The sequence below is a fragment of the Stigmatopora argus genome, chromosome 3 (genome assembly GCF_051989625.1).
Source record: "Stigmatopora argus isolate UIUO_Sarg chromosome 3, RoL_Sarg_1.0, whole genome shotgun sequence".
Classification (NCBI taxonomy): domain Eukaryota; kingdom Metazoa; phylum Chordata; class Actinopteri; order Syngnathiformes; family Syngnathidae; genus Stigmatopora; species Stigmatopora argus.
In genome coordinates, this window is record NC_135389.1 from 4,468,623 (window position 1) to 4,491,999 (window position 23,377).

General features: G+C 40.6%; 2 protein-coding genes and 1 long non-coding RNA gene across 5 annotated transcripts in view; 2 read left to right on the top strand and 1 right to left on the bottom strand.

Moving 5' to 3' along the window:
* The first annotated feature begins 202 nt into the window (after window positions 1-202).
* LOC144071813 (phosphatidylinositol N-acetylglucosaminyltransferase subunit Y-like) lies at window positions 203-605 on the top strand. Its single transcript, XM_077597233.1, has one exon. The coding sequence runs from the start codon at window positions 354-356 to the stop codon at window positions 564-566; it is 213 nt and encodes a 70-aa protein (XP_077453359.1). The 5' UTR covers window positions 203-353; the 3' UTR covers window positions 567-605.
* A 344-nt stretch (window positions 606-949) lies between these two features.
* LOC144071814 (uncharacterized) lies at window positions 950-6,256 on the bottom strand. The gene is made up of 3 exons (XR_013299738.1): window positions 6,077-6,256; window positions 2,918-4,328; window positions 950-1,413 (listed from the first exon to the last, which is right to left on the bottom strand). It is a non-coding gene; the product is annotated as an uncharacterized LOC144071814 (long non-coding RNA).
* A 7,057-nt stretch (window positions 6,257-13,313) lies between these two features.
* Window positions 13,314-23,377, top strand: part of LOC144071045 (BTB/POZ domain-containing protein 10-like) — a 49,489-nt gene continuing 39,425 nt past the window's right edge. The window contains exons 1-2 of one of the 3 annotated variants that reach the window (XM_077595757.1): window positions 13,338-13,426; window positions 13,514-13,760. In XM_077595757.1, the coding sequence (XP_077451883.1) occupies window positions 13,714-13,760 (47 nt within the window). In that variant the 5' untranslated portion in view covers window positions 13,338-13,426; window positions 13,514-13,713. Of the gene's footprint in view, window positions 13,431-13,513; window positions 13,761-23,377 lie in introns of all 3 variants that reach the window. The other 2 variants (XM_077595758.1, XM_077595759.1) reach the window with 2 other exon arrangements.

Sequence of the window (23,377 nt, forward strand, 5' to 3'; positions counted from 1 at the left end):
GGTTGTATTTGCTACAGTATTATCCAATGTTGTCCTGGTCACGTGACCCATAACATCCCTCCCAAAAAGCAAACTCATTTCAAAGTGCATCATGTCTTATGCCTTCCAGATTTGAAGCCAATACTAATGAGCTGATCAACGACGAGCTCGGCATCGCTTACTCCATCACCGACGGAATCCCCAACATGATACCCCAGGAGGCCAGACTCGTAAAAACAGATTCAAACCCACCTGTTCAAGAATAGACGTTCCCCAATCATACACAACATTGACAAAAGCAGAGTGAGAGGTCCTCCTAACTAGACCACTTTCATTAGCATTATTGATTTGAAGTGCATTTACCCACCTGCATCATGTTCTCCTTGTCTATGATGGTAGGATTGGTCCCCCTTGTGTCTCTCTTTGGTTTGTTCTATTCGGCCGCAGTGGATGATGACTTTCCTCAGGGCTGCACTAGCAGCAACAATCCATGTTTCTACAGTCTGTTGCTTCCTGTCACCATACCAGTATATGTCTTCTTCCACCTGTGGAGCTGGATGGGAATTAAGCTTTTCAGGCATAATTAATTGAATCAAATCATGTCTAACATTAAAGTTTCAACTGGTTATTTGCATTGTATCTCATCATTTTCTGAACCGCTTCATCTGTGGGGGGTGCTGGAGCCAATCCCAGCTGTCTCTGGGCAAGAGGCGGGGGACATCCTGAATTGGTCGCCAGCCAATCGCAGGGCACAAGGAGACAAACAACTATTCACGCTCAAACTCATACCTAGGGGCAATTTAGAGTGTCCAATCAGCCTACCATGCATGTCTTTGGAATGTGGGAGGAAACTGGAGTACCTGGAGAAAACCCACACAGGCCTGGGGAGAACATGCAAACTCCATACAGGTGGACTGACCTGGATTTGAACCCAGGTGCCCCACTGTAATTGAGTCAAATCATTATAACATTAAAGCATCAACTGTTTATTCACATTGTTCCTTTTATTTTTTCGAGCACCTCAAGTCATGTGTTGCTTTATTAGGAAAGATGAACAGCAACTTTGAGTAATGGTATCATGAAATAAACTGCTCATAACATGTCATTTAAATTTTTAATACAGAATTATTTTTGGGCACAAACACTTTAGCATAAGACTACTTGAGCTGAAACTGTTGCCAGTCTTCCCATTCTCTTCTAAACAAAAGAACAATTAAATTGCCATTCCAACTCGAACATTAAATCAAGTTTCCTTAGTCACACAAATCAATTTTTGATACCATGAATACCATGAAAAAAACCTTGTCGCTTTTTGCCTTTCCTGCCTTTCTCAATTTCTCTGCTCTCAGAAAGTTTCAACAGTGGTGACTCTGTTCTGGGTGAACCTACATCTCCTTTGGGCTTGAAGAAGAATGATTCATTCAATTTCATCTGCTGGAAGCAAACAAGACATTTATGTGAATTTATTATGGCAATGGTCATTGTTAATTACGCCTAAATATACATACATTCATGTTATTCGAATACTTAAAAAATGCACACAAGCATAAATGTTAGCTAGGACAGGTAATAAAACTTGTAAAGTTGTGATTAGCTGATAAAAGGTATCATTTGTATTGCCTAATTTTTTGGGAGATCATTTATAATATTAGGCATGATCACTAATAATGTTGCAAATCTAGTTGTTGCTATCAACCAAGCAAATACTCAAAGAAAAAATAATAATTGCTTTATTCTCATATGCCTAACAGCTTTACAGAGTTAAAGTGAAACGTTCAATCAAGGCAAACTATTTTTATTAAATATATTTTAAAGAAAAAAAATAATAGGAGAGGTCCTAAATTGGCTCTTCTCCTTTTACAAAGCAAAGGTAAAAATGAATCCTCCCTCCCAGTCAAAATGATTTGGACGTCTACTGCTATCAATGGCAGCCAATGAGTTACCATACGAGACACTATTCTATAGGAAAAGGTTTAGTAGGAATCTGTTGGTTCTTTTTTTAAGACTACCGTATTTTGTCGCATATAAGCTCCCCCACGTTTAAGCCGCACCCTTAAAATTGCGTTAAAATCGTTGTCTTTTACAATTTCTGGTACACGGTCGATTGGTCGCCAGTCTTTTGGTCGCCGATCTTTTGGTCGCCCGGAAGGTAATTGATAATTACCATTTAAATCGTTGCTCAAATTCCCTAAATACAAACTGCAAATTACTATTTAGTCATACTTAATGCCCTAGTTATTATTAGGCTAAAGAAAAGCTCAAAATTTCCCAGACTTTTATTGTTTTTTGTTGGAGAAATTGTTAAGACCCTGACTGACATAGCTTCTTAAAGGGACAACACATGTACATACAAACTCTTATACAGTCACACGTCGGCTCAGTGAAACTGCTCATGGCCATTGTTGGGTTTTATTGATGCGTAGACCGTGTTGTTTTACCTTGTTTTGTCGCAGGTCTTTTGGTCATCGGTCTTTTGGTCGCCGGTCTTTTGGTCACCCGTTGTCGCGGTCGGGGCGACTAAAAGACCGCGACCAATCGACCGCACACGCAATTTCTCGCGTATAAGCTGCCCCGATTCACAATTTTCACCTCCATATTCATGGTTTTAAACAGGAGTACGAATGTGTTATACTTTGAAGGGAACATCTTAAGAAAAATCATCGCACGTGGTATTTCTGAGATACTGTATGAATCAAAGCACATTATTGGGCTCAATATCATAAGGAAGTTATTAATTCATCCAGTAATGGTTATTTTCTTACTGCAAAACAGAAAATAACCAACAAATAGTAAATGTTAATTTGTCGACATCTACAACTCGAGTGGTGACTTGACAGGCCTTCAGCCTCTACAAATGTGACTAAAAATACTCTATCAGACTAGAAAATGTAACAAAATGACTGTGAATAACGGAAACACGCATGTTGGTTGTTATCACCTGGCTCGGGTGTTTTTTTTTGCTTCGGCACGATGATTCATTGCACTCGCTGGAGGTTGTCGTGTCTCCAGACTTGGGCTCGGACTCCATAAGACTCGCCAAGGTCTCTCCTTTCTTCTTGTCACTAACACTAACCGCTTTCTTAAACTTCAGATCTTTCAGTGCTGATGGACAGCGGTGAGCTGCATTGATCTCTCCAGTTGAGGGTTTGTTTTGAGTGACTTCACTCGCGTGGAAAAATCTGCCGAGGTCTTTCCTGGCCCTATGCGGCAAACTTAGGTCCAGAGGTTTCTCACAATCAGACCCCACAGCCATTCGTGTCTTTGTCGAGAATGAGAAGTAGGAGGACAATTCAGCAGTGAAAAAGTTCTCAGTCTGGGTTGAGGTGCATGTTGTGGCCTTGAAGTAGGAGGACAATTTAGCAGTGAAAACGTTCTCAGTCTGGGTTGAGGTGCATGTTGTGGCCTTGAGGGGTGTTCGGGGGGAGTTTGAAAGAGCCTGCTGAATTTCCTCAGTGTGAGATTGAATTGACCTTGCAACCTTTGGTGACCTGTTTGCTACTCCCTTCTCATCCATGTGAGAATTCATCGCGCATTGCCTTGATGGCAGAGAACATGAGGGATCTATGTCCCTTTTGGGGACTGCTTCTTCTGTTTGGAAGGAATGGGTCTTCTTTTGGAAGCTTGATTTGTGCTTCTCCACCTTCTTCAGCTTCTTTTTTCTGGGATACTGATAAATATCCTTGTTTTGGGATTTTTTCTGGTGCGGATAGTTGTGTAATACTTCTGTTGGTTCCAATATTATATTCCTAGGGTTGTAAGTGGAGTCTGGGGAGGAAAGTCTGAACGTCTTCTGCGTAATAAACAAGTCCTGGCTATTGCTATCTTGCATCTGAATGTCATCTTCTTTTGAAGACTGATGCTGCACTATTTCATTGAGCAAAAAAGAATTCTCACTATCTCTAAAACAAGGTTTCATCAACTCTGCAGAGTTTTCATGATGTGTGTGGGAAAAATTGGGACGTTTGACACTCAAGTAGTCATATGGCAAATGAAACACCACTTTTTTTCTTTTGCTTTTTTTCTTGGAGTCACGGTCTGAACGGTCCTTCTTCGTGCTGCCGCTCAGAAATGACATATCAAGATTTGATCCTAGTGTTGGAGTAGAATTGCTGCTGCCAAGCAAACTGTTTGCATCCATTAACAGCTTCTTCTTCTTCTTCTTCTTCTTTTTATTCTTTGATTTCATTACATCTTTAAACCTTGAGATTTTCTTGTTAGGGATAATGTCATTCATGTTTAGAGTTATGTCGTTTTTCATTTTTGACCTATTTTTCTTCTTTGATTTCCTTTCCTTTTTACTTTTGTCCGCAGAAAACGACTCCCAAAAGGACACCTCCTCCGACATTGGCCTGCAAAACAGGAACGATAGAGTGCTTTAAAAAACACCAATGGGTGTTTGTCTAGGTTATGCAAAATTGTAAACTTTTTTCCCATTTATTTCCTGAAACCGTTTATCCTCACATGGGTCGCGGGGGATGCTGGTGCCTATCCCGGATAACTACGGGCCCCAGGCGGGGGACACCCTGAATCGGTGGCCAGCCAATCGGAGGGCACAAGGAGACAGACAACCATTCATGCTCATACATAGCTAGGGGCAATTTGGTAGTGGACATAAAATTCCAATAGAAGCGTTTCAGGAATTGAACAAATCAATGTCCTTTTGTTCACCAGTAACAGCTAGATAAACAGCTAGCTGCGATCTTATACTTCTGGGAAAAAGTTAACATTGGCATGGATTTGCAAACTTCGAACTCGCAACCACGCCCGGCGGCTGAGTGGTTAGCGCATCAGCCTCACAGTTCTGGGGTCCAGGGTCCAGCTCAGTCCACCTGTGTGAAGTTTTTGCGTGTTCTCTCCCAAGGCCTGTGTGGGTTTTTTCTAGGTACTCCCACATTCCAAAAACATGCATGGTAGTGTGGTTGGACACTCTAAATTTCCCCTAGATATGAGTGTGAGTGTGAATGGTTGTCCGTCTCCTCGTGATTGGCTGGCCACCAAATCAGGGTGTCCACTGCTTGGTGCCCATAGTTAGCTGGGATAAGCTCCAGCACCCCCTCTTGTGAGGATAACCGGTACAGATAATAGATGGATGAATGAACAAGACAAGAAAATGTGTGGATTAGTTTTTTTGTTTGACTATGCCTTTTCAAGTCATCTCAAATTGAGTGAATGTTAAATTACAGATAACTGGATTATAATTGGGGCGGTCCGGTGGATGAGTGGTTAGCATGTCGTCTTCACATTGGTAGACCTGGGTTCAAATCCAGGTCGGTCCACCTGTGTGGAGTTTATATGTTCTCTGAGTGGGTTTTCTCAGGGTACTCCGGTTTCCCCCCACATTCCAAAGACATACATGGCAGGCTGATTGGACATTCTAAATTACTCCTAGGTATGAGCGTGCGCGTGAATGGTTGTTTGTCTCCTTGTGCCCTGCGATTGTCTGGCCACCAATTCAGGGTGTCCCCCGCCTCTGGCCCAAAATTGGCTGGGATAGGCTCCAGTACCCCTGCAACCCTTGTGAGGATAAAGCGGGTCGGAAAATGAATGAATGAATACTCACAACCTTATTATATATACAGTGATCGTGCTACGTATTGCATATAACAAACAAATCATGTCCTAAAATGTATAGGCTACCATGGATTGGTTAAAATGAGTTAGTAAAAACTTTGGTAGTATATTATTAACTATTATAGATGGAAATGGTAGAAAATAAAAGTTAAACGGGATAACATCATTTTAAAAGAAATTTGAAGCCCAAACTTCCTCCAATTTTCGCATTTTCACGAAAACCCCGAAAAAACGACTATTGACAAGTCCAATTAGAGAACCAATTACACGGATTACGTAGAGTGCAAATAACTTAATTTCTTCAGATGCGTGTTTCATGGCGTTGTTAAATTCGTGAAAATAATGAGAAGTCGACGTGCAGAGTGAAGTGTAGCAATTACGAAAACAAAGAGCCTCGGTAAAAGTGCTAGATTTTTCACGATTGTACACTTTTCGAGAAGATGTTTACCCACACCTTAACACCTTCCTTTTACAAGCATATGCAAGCAAATAGTACTGTTTTATGGTATCAAAATTACGAGCATACCTGATATTTTGCTAAAAGTAGCGATCAAGTCGATATCAAAATCTTCAGACGACACCGCCTAGCTTGAGTTGCATTCAAGAACATAACGCGTCCAGCTAGTTTACGTCGTGTAACTTTGAAGGAGCCATTAAAAAATAAAGTTATAACTTTAAAAAAAATGGAACAATTAAGAAACATTTAGAGAACCATTTGTGGACATAATAATGCTGTTTCAACGCTGTATTGTTAAATGCGACAGTATGCTTTACAAATGTTCCTACTGTTCCTGAAACTGTTAAATAAAATGTAATATTTAACATTTTATTTATTCATTTATTTCAATATGAAATTTTATCCACGACCCTGACAAGAATACGCAGTGTTCAACATGAATATTCATTTTTTTATCGAAATTTAATCATATACTTCAGCCTTGCATTTTCCGTACCGCGCATCCTCGTAATTAAATTGAATTGAATGCTTTAATAATGACATTATTCAAGTCTAATGAGATTTAAAGCTTCACCACGAAGTGCGCAAATACAACAAACAGACAACTACATAATCAATAAATAATTAATATTATTACCTATTCATTGATTATTTAGTCCATTAATTTTCTGAACTGCTTTATCCTCAATAGGGTCGTGGGGGGTGCTGCAGCCTATCCAAGTTCAGTCACTTCAGGCCAGAGGCAGGGTTCACCCTGAATCGGTGGCAAGCTGATCGCAGGGTACGAGGAGACGGATAACCATTCACTCTCACACTAATATCTAGGGGCAAGTTAGACTGTCCAATCAGTTTACCATGCATGTTTTTGGAATGTGTGAGAAAACGGGAGTACCCTGGAAAAAACCCATGCAGGCCTGGGGAGAACATGCAAACTCCACACAGGTCGACCGACCTGGATTTGAACCAAGGAACCCAGAGCTCTGAGGCCGATGTGATAACCACTCGAGCCGCCGGGCCGCCCCAATTTCAACATGTAGGTATTCTTTTTTTTTAAATTTGTTCGTCCTTTGAACCGTTTATCCTCACAAGGGTCACAGATGGTGCTGGAGCCTATCCCAGCTCACTACAGGCACCATACAGGAGACACCCTGAGTCGGTGTCCAGCCTAAGGGTGATTTAGTGTTCAACGAGCCAACCCTGCATGTTTCTGAGATGTGGGAGGAAACCGAAGTACCTGGAGAAAACCCACACAAGCCCAGGGAGAACATGTAAACTCCACACAGTGAGGACCGACCTGGGATTGAACCATAGATCCCAGAACTGCGAGGCCGACAGGCTAACCACTAAGCCGACAGGACACATAATTTTTTTTCTTTCATTTAATTCATTGTTTGTTTATTATTGCTTATTTAATTTTTACCCTCTTTCCCATGTGCTGCATAAAGTAATTATAACAAATCCGAATGAATTGCTTTTGCCTTTTTATATACAGACGCTCCCCTACTTACGAACATTCAACTTACGAACAACGGTACATACGAACATGTCTGCAAATTGCGTTTAAGTCCAAAAATGTTCGCAAGTCCAATTTTGTATTTCGCGTCTTTTTCGGAGTAGTACTTCTTTCCGCCGCTAATACCGACGCCTGGCGCTGTGAGAGCTCAGCTCACCCAGCATCTACCTTCTTCGTTGCAATGCGGAAGTGCGTGAATGTATCTCCAGTGTGCAAAGAACCTTTTTCATTTGTATCATTAAATATCTCATGCATCCAATATTGAATATGGTTGGTAAAAAGCTAAAGGCTTCTATTGAGGGAGTTGCAAGGAAGAGGCAAGCCATTTCATTTGAAACGAGTGGCAATAATAACGAAGCTTGATGCGCGTCAGAAAGTGGTGAGCGTTGCACATTCAGTACCATTTATAAACAGAAAGATCGAGCAGCAGGACCCAAATATTGAACGTTGCACAAAGTTTGCAAATAAATTGAATGATGCCATACAGTGCTACTGCATCATTTATGATGAAAAAAAGAAGAAAACTGTGCAATCGTCATTAGGTCGCTTCTTTTGGCCAGTTTCTAATACATAAATCTATCTCTCTCTCTACAGTACTGTACATATTCTCTCCATTTTATTAAATGTTTTTTTTTTCAGTACAAACCAATGCGTGTTACTTATACAAGCCTTAAACATACAAATGCACTTATATAAACCTTCAATATACTTATATAGGCCTTAAACATAAATTATAATACAAAATATAGCACTAAATCAACTTACAAACAAATTCAACTTATGAACAATCGCTCGGAACCAATTGCGTTCGTAAGTTGAGGAGTGTCTGTAATATAATCGACAAAACACAGGCATTTCATGTCCAAGCTAAGTGCAAATTAAAAATCCTGGCCTTTACTCTGTTTTGTAGATTGTAACCCAGTAGGTTGAATAGTGATAGACTCAACATGCATAGACTGACCAAACACATACGCTTTATTGTCCACAAAAGTTATTTCATAGGGCCATATACTGAATTCATTTTGTACGCAATGAAGGAAGAACTGGCCCAGGTGGTCATTGTATGACAGCAACGTAGTTAGATGTAAACACCCATCAAGGCTGTAGCTCAGGGGTGGACAAACCGGTACTCAAGGGCCGCTGTGGGTGCAGATTTTTGTTCCAACCGACCCAGCACAGACAGAAAGCTTTCCTCTTTAGAGGTTGGAATGAAAACCTGCACCCACTGCAGCCCTCTGTGCAATAGTTTGCCCACCCCTGCTAGCATGTCTAAAAACAAAAACAACAAGAAAAATTAAAGAATACCTTACAACAGGCATTCCCAAATCCAGACCTCGAGGGCCCCTATCCAGTCTGTTTTCCATGTCTCCCCCCACCAACACACTGAATCAAATTATCAACTCATCAGTAAACTGTCCAGAAGCGTGATAACAATCCTGATTATTTGATTCGGGTATGTTGGTGGAGAGAGACATGGAAATCAGAATCAAAAGGGGCTCTCAAGGACCCATGTTGGGCACTCCTGCCTTAAACTATTGACTTCTCTTCTGGTCACCTCAGTCTATATGCCAGTAAAGTTGAGCTGTTGAACAAGCCAGGAAAAAAAACAATGATTGGCTGGCCACCAAATCAGGGTGTCCACTGCTTGGTGCCCATAGTTAGCTGGGATAGGCTCCAGCACCCCCCACACGACTCTTGTGAGGGTAACCGGTACAGATAATAGATGGATGAATGAACAAGACAAGAAAATGTATGTGGATTAGTCCTTTTGTTTGACTATGCCCCCCGGAGTCTTCACCCGGACACTTTTCCCACTGACCCCTACCTGGGTTCCCGTATGGCAATCTACAATGGACCACCGCGTCGTGGCCGGCGGGGCCCGCTAGCGACCGGGAAATCGCCCTTTTTGGGGAGTGAAGGCGCAGCGACGAAACCATTCCCATGTCGCGGAGGAGAACGAGGGTCGGGCTACGCCGTTCTTCCAGAGGCAGCAGCAGGCGCCGCAGCGGGGAGGGAGAAAGAAGGAATGGCTCGACGCCCAAGCCCCCAAGTCGGCTCCCCGTTCGCCAGCTCCACTCCCTGCCTCTCGCTCACCTTCACCGGTTCAAGCTCCCTACTCGCTGGGACCAACTCCTGCCCCCCGTAATCATGCACCCATGCCGGTGCCGCGTGTTCCTGTGCCGACGCCGCGTGCCCAAGCGCCCATCCCGACTAACCGTTCGCTAGTCCCCGTTTCGGCTAGCCGCCCATGTGTTCCCGTTCCAGCGAGACGCCTATCTGTTCCCTTTCCGGTGCCCCGTTCCCGTGTTCCCGTCCCGACGCCCCGTTCCCGTGTTCCCGTCCCGGCGTCCCGTTCCCCGTGTTCCCATCCCGGCACCCTGATCCCGCTCTTGTGCGCCCAACGACGGTGATTCTCTTGGCGGGGGCACCAACGACGGCGTCGACTTTGAGCCCGAGGGCAGAGACCCCCTCGGCGGCGAGGACTATAACACCAAGGGCAGAGACCCCTTCGGTGGCGAGGACTATGAGGCCGAGGGCGGAGACCCTCTCGGCGGCGATGACCACATACAAATTTATACAAGTTAAGATAGTTTAAGCGTAAACTAAGCTAAACTAGGTTAATTTTGACATACAAACTTTACGTAAGAATTGGACTAATTTGACATCTAACCTCCAGTTATTTTGTTTTAAGGAAATTATTGTCGAAACGCTTGTCAAGTTGCTCATAGTTTTTCATTCACATAGATGCAGCTTTGAAAAAATCTAAATGTCGAAAAACTAAACCAAGTAAAATAAAGACATTCAAAAAATCAAAAATTGTCTTGTTTCCTCTCTGTCTAGCCATTTGGTGAGGACAGAAAAGACATATTAAGATGACTATTGCTGCCTGTCGTGTGGGTTTATTCAGACATAAAAAGTAGCAAATCAATAAATGGTTGTTCTTTAATACATTAATATAACTTTATAACTTTATTCATCCCGTATTCGGGAAATTTCATTGTGACAGTAGCAAGAAAAGGCATAGTTATAAGTTAGACAGTACAGTCGCAAAGGCCGCAGAACAACAAAGCAAAATCAAAAGCACAAAGTACAAAGCAAATCAAAGTCAATGGGATCATTAAGAATCACCAAATCAAATCATTAAGACAGAAAAGCAGCAAAAACACAAAACGAGCAAGAGCGGACGGAGCTACCGCCACCGGGTGCCACTTGAACGACGCCATCTTGGTTTCGGTAGCAAAAACGGATAGACTCAAAAAGACGTTGTAAAGTTGGACAAAAACTGGAACCATACACGGGAAGTCTTCCACGAGATGGGGAACTTATGCATGGCTGAATGGTTCCAAAAAAGAAGTAGCCGAAAGAAGCCAGGCTAACAGAACAAGGAAAGTTGTAAAAACATTAAAGTAAAAAGTATAAAGTACAAAGTAAAGTAAAATGGAATGTATTAAGAAATATTAAAATGTAATTTAAAAAAAGATAGAAGGGCTGTAAAACACGAAAAAGTGTGCAGAGTGTACAGAGCTACTGCCACTGGCTCCCGCGTGAACGGCGCCATCTTATCATCAAATAATTTTCTTCAACTTAACCTCAAATAACTGCATCCCTATTTTGAACATTTTTCATTGAGATTGTACACATTTTTTGTTTTTGTCATTTCCATCTTAACGATATGCTTTCAACAAATTAGAACAGTAATTTGATTACAATATGACCATGATTAGATAATATAATTATTTAGGTCTCAGCCGTCTATAGATGATATACTGTATGAAATAAGCAATATGAACTAAATTGATTAAAATCTGAAACATGACAACCATATAATGAATCAAAAATGACTTTCTTACTAAAAGCCGTGGGGACACATACACTCATCGGGAATAATAATGAGCGTGACGATCTACGGGATACCCACTGACGCCACCAGCAAACCTCTACATACTCTTTCATTCAGAACTTTTTCTCTGACGTCAAATCAGTGTGAAAGCTCCTTTTCTGGAGGCAAACTGTTTAAACAATGCTAATTCTTGGGTAAAGATCCAATGTAACCAAGGAAACTTGCTAATGGTCAAAGACAGTCATAAATCCATCCGAATGTGGGAACTATTGTTGTGTGGAAGGTTAAGAGTCAGACAAAGGGCGTCAGATGTGAACAAATTGAAATGGCAAGTCCACGTCAGAGAAAATAGTTACTCTTGAATATTGAGGTTGAAGATTTTTTAAGCTATTTTTGGCAACTAAAACTGTATATTTAATGCATTATCACCATGTGGAAAACAGCTCAAATGTCTTTACAAATACCAAAAGAAGGACAAGAAGGATGCTGCTGGCCTGTGAAAAGCATGCATTGCTATAAAGCTTGGAATTTTGGTGCTAAAAAGTTTGCGCCTTTGGTGCGTGTGGGTATTTTGGATCGGTATGAGAACGGTCAAAGCCAACAGCGAAGAGGAGGTGTTGCCATTCCTTTGCTGCCACCACCAGTGAGTGGTGTGACATCATCACTAATGACGCTAAGTCATCAATGGCTGGACCAACTGGCTATAAAAGGAACTCCAGTCCAGAGCTCTTGTTATCACAGATAGCCACTATTAACCAAAGTAGAATTAAACTATTATTGTATTGGTTTAATATATTAATTACTCAGGATAAAGGCCACGGCAGGTATGTTAAACTCATTCTGTTTAGGTAAACCAAATGTATTGTAGGCCTAGACATCTCTGTTTTATTTAAATAGGTTATCAAGTTAATCATGAAAAGATTTCAACGCCAGGTCCTCTTCATATCTCTGTGCATTTTGAACCTCTCTGTTGTCACCGAAGGGCGTTTCCTCAGGTAACACCGCTGTGTACAAATTTATTTAACATTCACAGGAAATTGGGCATGGTTTTCACATTGGTACAACTAAAATAAAGACAAAATACATGCTATCTAGGAAAAGAACAGTGAGCGAAGTCCAGCTCATGCACAACCTCGGGGAGCACAAACAAGTGCAGGAGCGCCGGGACTGGTTGCAGTTGAAGCTCCAGGGCATCCTCACTGCCCCGGGTCACAGCCGATGGGAGGTGGGCCGGCCGAGCATGAGATGGATTCCGGACGACCTGCCTGAATTTGCCGGCATGACAACAGAGGAGCTCCAGGAAGCCTTGAAAATATTTGAGAAGCTGCTCAACTCCAAATACACGTGAGCCTGAGAGTTAACTCGACACAAGACAATCAAACCAACTACTGCAACAATTCCTGGGTTTATGTTGTCACATTGTTATCTTGTTCCTCCTTGGTCTCACTTCTACACACTACTGTAAGTTTTATGCATTTATATTTTCATGTTACTTGTAGTTGTATTTATTAAACTCTTATTTAAGAAGTGACTAATGCATACAATGCATACAGACCAATGACTTGAGTAGGCACTTTATTCGGTTTATTTTGTATTTATTTATTTTCAAAATGAAGATTTGGTGGACCAATAATGTCATTAATATAACCTCATTAAAATTATATATTTGTACAATAACTACATTCTTGCATTGGTGATTATTTCATTTGGGGAGAGATGATAGAAGCTGAAAATATTTTTTTATTTTTAGATTTTTATAATTTTATTTTTGTAAGATGCGCTTTCCACTGAAAACTATATACAGTCATACCTCTACTTACGAATGCCTCTAGGTGCGAAATTTGCAGCGCTAATGTTATGTAGCACTGAATGATACTGTTGTAAAATGGCCGCCAAGTGATAACCAACGTCCCGGTTTGAGACTATGAAACCTTTGAAAGTCAATATTCTCTCGTGATGTCTCGTGAGATGTCAGATCGGCAACCACAACAAACCGAAGTATAGTACAGTAATGAGCATTATAGTTCATAGCAAGACGACTTGGCCAAGCTTCAAGAGTAAAAAGGCAAGTATGTCAACGTTTGTTTATTGAAACAATATTAACCACTGGTGTCGTTAAGTATAACTAAAATTGGGATTTTTTTATGTGAAGGTTTCGTGATGCCTGCTTTAGATGAATGAAAAGTGTGACACCCGCTGAAACGTGATACAAATCACACAGATGATAAGAAGAAACTGTATTATTTAGCGTTTGGAGTCTAAATGAGCGTTTCCTTCCTTCTGTCTGCTGGTGGTGGCAATATTCCGAATTTCCAATTGAAAACTAAACACTAATCCGAGGTTGACCTATTGATGAACGACGGCGCACCCACAGACACACGGGAAGAGGCATTCATAAGGTAAAACCAAGCGCGTGTAGTTAAATTACTATAGTAATTGCTGTTTATTTTAATCTCTCAAAGTAAAATGATAGAATGACATTTTGTGAGATTTTCTTCATTACACGTTTTACTGACCAAAACGCGGGTGACATCATAGACATCATATATGGAGACAGCTAGATTCGAGCCAATCGGGAAGGGTATCATCACTTGTCCTTTCGAGACACCTAACCTCAAGGGAGCGTGGACTTCTTTGAAATATAAATTGGTACTTTTCAAATGGCTTTGTTCTTCATAAACGTGAGAGAAGCAGTACATCAATTGCGTACGTAAAAGTAATTGTGTTTATTTACCGTATGTTCTCACATATAAGCCACACCCCTAAAATTGCCTTAAAATCGTTGAATTTGACAATTTCTCGTATATAAGCTGCCACCTGATTTGCAATTTTCACCTCCATATTCATGGTTTTAATCGGGAGTACAAATGTGTTACTTTGAAGGGAAAATCTTAAGAAAAATCATCGCACGTTGTCTTTCTGAGATAATCTATGAATCAAAAGCACATTATTAAGGTCAATATCATAAAGAAGTTAGTAATTCATCCAGTAATGGTTGTTTTCTTACTGCAAAACAGAGAATAACCACGAATAGTAAATGTTAATTTGCCGACATCTTCTGGTGAAAAAGAGTAAAGCAACGCTGTAACTAGTGCGCATATAAGCCATACCCTTGATTTAGTCATCATTGTTTTAATTACAAATGCGGCTTATATGCGAGAAAACACGGTAGATGTTTTTTTTCCAACATTGATCCTAAATCAAGCCACGTTGCTACTTTGTTATGAACCAAACATTTTGGTTTGGTAAATGAATGAATATTACAAGCGAAACATGGCAATGTCATGAGATTAAAGTCCTTTAGTTTCTTCTTTTTATGTTACATGAACTGGTCCACGGACTTTAACTCTTGGTGACATAAGGCCGGTCTGAAAATTATTTATTTAAATATTTTTGTTTTTATTGATTCCCGTTGATAAAAGTTGGATGAGAATTATTTTATATTGTTAATATATTTGACTGTTTTTTAAATGTTCAGATGGTGGTGTGCCTAGAGATTTGTTCAATGCAATAATAATAATAATCAGACAGAGGCTTTGTCATCATCATTGATTCGTCAAAAGCCTAATTGTCATCATACCCAGCTGCGTATGACGAAATTGGTGGTGCTACGCCACAAAGTGCGCTTTCCCGGTAAAAGGCCAAAATAAGTAATATAAAAATATAAGAATCACATCCTGTTAAGGTAAATACTAAAAATGCCTAAATTGCCTAATCTAAGATATTATTACTATCCACGGAGATCCTGGTGGTTAATTTCAGACTCGTTGGGACTCTGCCGTGATGGATACATTGCATCTCCCCCTCCGAGCGCAACCAAATCCCGGCGACTTCAGTCAGCCAGCACGTGTGCTTCAAATTAAATTGAATTGAATGTCTTTATTGTCATTATGCAAGTACAATGAGATTTAAAGCTTCACCCTTAAGTGCACTCGGAGAACCTTACTTATTGATATACAGTCGTACCTCGTCATACGACATTTTCGTGGTACGATGAAAATTTTGATCGAATAATTCGCTTGCGATACAATTAGAATTTCGAGATGCGACCAAGCCAGGTGGCCATGACATAAGAGGCTGTTTATCATTGTAGCGCAATGACTTTTTTGCCGCATCTCTTTCGTGTATAACAATATCTACGAGCACTGAACGATTAATTCAGACGAGTTTCTCCTACGCATCGACCAGGAAACGCACAACGCGCATGCGCGGGCAAAAAGAGGGCTTTCTGGGTAATGAAGTATACTCGTGTCCACACAACGCCAATAGGCAATGGCACTCTTTCTCAGAATAAAACTTCATTACTCACAATCAATACGTGGGTAAGCTCAGCAGTTGCATTTCCTGTTATTATTATCGAATACGAGGAGTATTATATTACTTCTCGTTCGCTGCTCATAAGAACATCCAGCGGCACTGGCTCGCAATTCCCTCTTTGTAATATTTCTGGTCGCAGCTCTCTCTCATAGGCGCCGTTCAAAGCGGTTGCGACCAGAGCTATTACAACGAGGGAGTTGCGAGCCAGTCCCCCTGATGTTCTTATGAGCAGCGGCGCGATCGCTAATATGTACTACAAGACTATTTCTCGTTGGCAAGTGGTCGTGGGTTATCCTATTGTGAGGACATTTGTGTGCATCATTTTCGGACTATTTTCTAGAGAATACGTAGTACAATAGCAAACAGCCCATCGATAGCGAACGTGAGGGTGGAGGCGTGGCAAACAACTAACCCGAAGAGAACAAAGGTAAAAAAAAAAGATTAAAACAAAATTAGAATTCAGTTTTGTGTAAAGTTATATTAAACGTATGTTTGAGTGTGTATATATATATATATATATTAGTCCAAGTGAATTTAAATTTGTTTGTTCCGTTTACAAGTGTGTTGTCGTGGAAAAAAAAAACGAACCCCACCCCCTCTGTGCGTCTCTGTCTCCCGTCGGCGAAATCTGCCCAATTTTAGTTAGATTAAACACATTTTATTACTATTAAACCACTAGTTATGTGTTACTTGGTTAATAGATGGCGAATTAGAAGAAATAACATTTTTTCCAATCCAATATCCTGTTTTTGGTGTTTTTTCAGAGGGTTGGAACGAATTAATTTGTTTTCAATTCATTTCAATGGGAAACGTCCGCTCGAGTGACGAAAAGCTCGTCATACGATCTCAGTCTCGGAACAGATTACGATCGTATGTCGAGGTACCACTGTACATCCGACAGGGTTGGGAAACAAGGGAATAATATGCCAGCAGTGGAGATGGACAATAAACCATGAATGGTAAGAAGACATGATGTATATTTAAGACACTCCTTGAACATAGTGTGACCAGAACAACTGATTATTGGGCAATTTTATCATTGTATGTACTTTCAATGTTATGTCACTGGGGATCAATCAAGATACTGATGACGGCATATCACATCTAATTTAGTGCTTTAAATCTGAAAATGTTGTCCACAAAATCTATGTTAAGTACTGAGACTTTGCATTTTTTATAGCAGAATAGTGAAAATCAGATCACATTTTAAAATTTGAATAACTTCAAATGGCAGTCATCATTTTTAACAAAAGGGTTACAATTACGCCCAGAAAAATCAGTTCTAATTGATGGAATAATGAGGGCATTGACCGATTTGAAAAAATTTCCAAGTCCCCATAAAGTGTGAACTCCCCTGTTACTGTTGAGCTCCCTTGCTTTTGCCATCACTTAGAAAGTCAATATGTCACATATACTCACAAAGTATATCAATAATGAACACAACTGTGCATATCGGCAGGAAAGATTGAACATTTATTTCCAATATTCTCCAAATTTAATCTGTGACATTGCATACTTTTGAGTACTATGTACTATGTGAATATTGAGAGAGGTGTTCTACTAGGTTTGACCCACCTGGCCCTGAACTATGTAAAAACCTATTTACAGTACCACAAACATGAGAAATGCAACCATAACGAAGTAGACATGTAGCAACTTTATTTTCAATTTTCTCCAAATTTAATCTGTGAAATTGCATAAATTTGAGTATGGGTTTAGTGAAAGAGGTCTACTACTAAGATTGACCCACCATGCCTGGGAACTATGAAAAAATCTCTATTTACAGTACAGACGCTCCCCTACTTACGAACGAGTTAGGTTCCGAGCGATTGTTCATACGTTGAATTTGTTCGTAAGTTGCTCAGTGTTATATTTTGTATTATAATTTATGTTTAAGGACTATATAAGTGTCAAAGCTGGTTTGCCTCGACAATCATCTTTATACAGAGGAAGCAGCAAAACACGTGGTAGTTTTTAGCTCCCGGCCGAATGGAGGTTATCTGCACAGGAGGCCCCATCTCGATGGCTCTCAAAATGGTCGCCGCTCGGTCCGCTTCCTTTGTTCTTGGCTAGCCCCCTTGGCTAGCCCCCACCCTTCCTAAGAAGGGGTCAGCGCTCGACAGAGCCAAGCGACCACCTCGAGGCCTCCCATCCAGATACGCCGTCCAGTTGGTCGGTTATAGTATTTAATAGAAGTTTAGGCGGAGGCGGGACCAGAAAAAGGGGTGTGTATATACAAAGTGATGACAGGCCTTGACCTGTAGGTGTCAGTAAAAATTCTATTCTAGTGACTAAATTCAAGATTAAATATAAGAATACAGTTTATATTTCACATTTCCCCCCTGTTGTAACTTGAAAGAATTTTCATTAAACATATCAATTTGTATCCCTCCCCTCCAGGTTCTAGAATACAAATATCATTGACAGTTACTCAACAGGGTATGGAAAATAACAAAATCACATGTAAAAGCAGAGGCGAGAAATGATGTAATCAGTGGTAAAAATTCCTCTACGTCCCTCTTAATGAGCGAACCCAATATTTAAATCAAGACAAACACATTTGCATAGAGGACTCGTCACACTTCGAAAGAATGCGATAATCTCCAGTATGGTCTGTCATGCGGTGATACTGTGTCACTATAACCTACTAGCATGTGCTGGATTGTGTTTTGAATCATAACTTTCATACAGGGGATTACACACATAGAAAAAATACAGAACAGTAGCAAAAACCGCAAGGTTGCAATTTTAAACAGAATTGAGAATCATGACCCGGTTATTAACCACGACCACAATGATACACCTACGGCTGAATGATCCTGGGCCATGGTGTTGACTAGGGCCTTTATTTCAGCTACGGCACGAGTAATGTACTGGTTTCATCTGGGATGAAGGTGCAGCAGTGTTCTCCCATCATGGCACACACATCTCCATCTTTGGCTGTTATCAGATCCAGGACTATCGGTCCTGCAACTTCCCTAAGGGCTTTTAAATCATCTGCTATACCCTGTAGGGCCTTGACAGTTTGGTTAATGAACACTCATGTAACAGCTCAATGTCTTTACACATGATTTTCTGGGGGGGGGTGGACCACAACCTTTGGTCAACAGGAACATCATCGCACCAGATTGAATCACGTGGTTTGAATTGCACTGATTTTGCACTGATTTTGATATCTTACTGTTATGTTCACTCGTCTTAAAAGGAATGCATCTTAGACCATCTGCACGACTGCAGATTTAAATGTGACGCCTCGACCCAGTGAATTCAGGATGTCAGGATCTGTGGAAATGGGTATACGGCTACACACATAACAACTTTCATTCGCAACAATCAGTTTTTTCTGGAACACCATGAAATTATACCACACGTCTTCTTCATAGTAGTTCTCCAGATTGTTCTTTCATCTTGCTGTTGAGGGATCGAAGACCCTCCAGGGCCTTGGTTAAACTCCCGTCAGCTGCTGTATTGTTCGGGATGAACGTGCAGCATTGGTCGCCAAAGATGGAGCACACGCCACCTTTCTCTGCCAGGAGCATGTCAACAGCAATTCTGTTCTGGAAGGCCATCAGCTCTGTTCATGGATGGCTGCAAACCCTTCCTCCGTCCTGTTCTGGAGTCGTGCAATTTGGTCAGCGAGTGTATACTCATCTGATATGCTGCGGGGAACCCCGATGTTGATGTAGGTTGGGTCCCCGTCCAAGAGCGGACCGCTTGGCTCTGCCTTTCCAGTGATGAGGCAGGACGTTTCCTGCACTTGTTTTCCAACTCGAGTCTCTGTGGGCGGGGCGTTCAGATACGCCCAGGTTGTCACTGACAGTGCAGTCACTGACAGTCCAGTCACTGTGATGTGGGTGGCAACAGCTTTCACTGTGGCTTCTGTATAGAGGTGCAAAGTCTATGGGAGGTCAGGGTTAAGTGAGGGGTGCTCGTGGCAGGTGAGTAGACGTCAGATGAGTTTCTTCACGGACAAGGGTTTTGACACCGTCCGACTTAGTCCACTCAGAGTCACCTGTCTCGAACGACCTTGAACCGACCTTGGTGAATCGACTTTGACTTTTCAGTGATCTTTGCTGCTGTGGAGGTTGGTGAGTTGGGCCACGAATGGGTCTTCCCATCGTGGAGAGAACCAGGACTTCCTTTTATGACTCGGATCAGGATCCAGTCACCTGGCTTCACCACCTCCTGCAAGATAGACAAAAAGATCACGGCAGCTTACATGTTCTTTGGATAAGTTTCTCTCCTTCCTTAGTCTCTCGTCATGGTTACTCTTCCCATAGAGGAAGTTAGAATGGTCTTCCATGAACTATCTCAAAAAGGTGTTAATCCCAAGCTAGTTGGTACTATCTTTGTATACGTTTTGGCCAGTGTTAGGCGTTCTGGCCATGGCTTATTTATCTCCCCCATGGTTTTCTTAAGCCTTGGTTTTATCGTACCATTTGTTCGCTCTACTTAGGTGTTTTGCCATGTTTTGCACTATGCTGTTTGCAAAATTAGCTCCATTGTTACTCCAGCTGATTCTGGAGATCCCATGTTCTTTACAGATCAACAAAATAACAAATTAAACAGTTCCTTCAAAAATTTTAAAAGTAGGTATTTCGATGTCCATCATATCTTTTCCTCCCTTTTGAGACATTTATGGCTCAATTTTGGAATAATTTTTTGGTAGGCACGGTAGGCCTTTAGCTGTGTGCAGTTCGTCTGCTGACTGTTCTTGAGATCGGCTCAGTTTTGTTGTTGTGTATGCTGTGCAGTAAGTGTTTGCGCTGCTGCTTTAGCTGCTGTGTTCTGTCGTTGTCTTCAACACGTGCTTAACATTTGCTTACGGCTATTTTGTTGGGCTTAATACCCCAATGAATAAAAATCGCAACAATCTTACTTATTCCATCACTATAGTTTGTGAAAATTTAAATGCCTTATCAGTCAAAATCAAATATGCTAGCTGGTATTCTATTATGATCACTGCTTCTTTGTTAAGATCAAGAACCATATTTGTTTTTCCCTTTCCTCTAATTACACAAATTAACTAATCATACTAAAAATAGGAAAAACACAAAAAGTAAACCAGGCTGCTTTCTCCTCAGGAAAACAGCTTTCCCGTTCTCTGTAACAGTTTAGATTCACATAAATTAATATTCAGAAACAAAATGCACACATTTATAATTCTGAATATAATTGAACCCACTAAATTGTAATCACCCCTTGTTTGTCAAGGTTAATATTGTAGCATAATTGTATCCTTTAAAGCAATTAAAACTCATTACTTATAAAATGCATACTAATCAAGTCCCAATTCATTTAAGAATGTGTATCGCGTTGCATATTAAACTCAGTTGTTTGAAATTCAAAATATCCCAATCTAGTAGTCTTTTTATCAAATGTAACATTCAATTGTCTTTGGAGTTTGTCAATCATCTCCTATAAAACTTTCTTAATCAATATTTTTCAATAGTCAGGCATAAAATTAAAATCTAGTAACATTTCTATCCATTGTAGTTTATTTTCTCTCTAATTGTTTACTTTAAAAATCTGTAAGAAGATTTGTCTCAATTGTTTACTTTAAAAATCTGTAAGAAAATCTAATCTCAATTGTTTACTTTAACTATCTATAAGAAGGTTTAGTCTCAATTGAAACGCTTTCATTTTTTTATGGAGACAATAAAACCAATATAAAAAGTTCCTCATGGCTTACAGCATCGCTCCCCGAGCAATAATCTTTCCGATCAATATTTGAGTGCTTGCCATTTCGTCTGATTACGTCAAAAAGTTTATCTTACCTGTCTCCTATAAACGTTTCAACTGAGAGAACCTTCTTTTAGTGCACAAAATGGATCCCGCTATTTTCATGTCTGCTCTTGGTCAGGAACGCGTGTGTTGAGCACCCAGGCTCCCGGGACCGCCGTTGGTCCAGTCTGTTTTCTGTTAGGAAGCACAGTCTCCTCCTGCTAACCCAAATTCAGTGTGTTCCTTTAAAGTTTTTTTTCCTTTTATGCAGATAGCCAGATTAGCCTCATCCTCTAGTTCCAATCGTATAGTGAATAATGGCGTTTGGTATGGTTTACTTAATAGGATGTCCATATTTTGTTGTCCGGTTGACCTCGTTATGTAGGCGCAATGACTTCATAACGAAATATGGAACCTTTTTTCAATTCAGTCAATTATTCTGTTAACACAATTTGGATGCCATTATCACAATAAATCAATAGTACTTTGGAATTTCGTATCAAGCACTGTCTGTTTTTTGTTTTTCTCAGTGCTCCTAAATTTCGCATAGCAGATTTGTTTCTCCACTTCAAATTTCACATTTGGAGTACTGCTGCTTTTTCATTAAAAATTTCCTTGGACGACATATTTTTCCATAATTTGGCGTTGCCATCCGTGAAACGGCTTATTGGCAAATTCTGAAATCGATTCCAATTTGCTAAATCATTTTCCACCTTGATACCTAACCGATTGATCATATCTCGGTGGTCGGCCAATCAAAAACACAAAAGGACAAACAACCATTCACGCTCACTCATTTTCAGACATCCGTGGTCTGCAAATTTTTTTTATCACTGGTGAAGAGCGCCATCCCCAGTCCTGGGGCTTCTTGGCAGCTAACCACCTTTCGCTGTGTCATGGCAAGTCATTCTAAAAGGAAATAGGTCAATGTTGTTTGGTTGGCATCAATTGTTCGATTCTAATGCAATTAATATTCTAATGGTCATTAATATGAACCACGCTAAAACATATTCCACCTGTTGATGGGCAAAACAATGAATTGCCACCCGTGCACTGGTGACAAGTCATGATGTTTATTGCATCTCAGCGAAATTATGCCTATCCTAAATTAATTATTTTATCTAAACTTGCCAGCTACATTTTACCTAATAATTTGGATCAATGCCATTTCTGCATTGTCTTCATGTTTGATATCATTAATAATTTGGATGATTCCTAATCCTTAAGTCTAAATCGCAAATCCCTCTCTATTTGCTAAGATAGCTAAATTGCACTTGTTGAATTGCTGTTCTGCTCCAAGCACTATGCTTATTTAATATAAGAGCCATTTTTTGTAGCTCACTCTTACCACAATTAAAATTTAGAGAAACTAACCTTCTACTTAGCAATTTCTTAATCATTTCCTAATGATAAATTTCAGTGTTTATTAGAGGACCCATAATTTGTCACTAATATGTTATATTGTCAATTTTCTGTCTTATTTTCTTTCTATTACTCTCTCTGCTCATGTCTCTTCATCACTCCTCCTCCTTGCTCATCGTGTGGAATGTGAGATGTAACCTGAGATTTCTTGCATTCCAGTCCCCCAATCCCCCCCCTCGTGCTCCTGGCCTCTGCGAGTGGAACCTGGCACGAAGAGTGGGCTGAGCAAAGGGGGGCACTGTTGTTGAACAGGCCTAATATATATATATCTTCTTGGGTTAGTGGAACGCTGGGGAAGAAAGGCAGTTTTAACTTCAGTTGGCTCGCCGCCATTTTTTCTCTTTGTCTGTGGGCTCGGCCATTTTTCCTCTCACATGTGGTCTGCTTTTCAACCCCCCCCACCATCCTGTACCAATGCACCCTCTCTTAAATACTTATTTTTATCCGTCTAAGTATTCTTTTTCGCCGATTAAACTCCTATTTTTCGCGGCAATCATACTTATATCGTTTATGAACGCGTCATAGCGTACTTATATATATCTATATATCTATT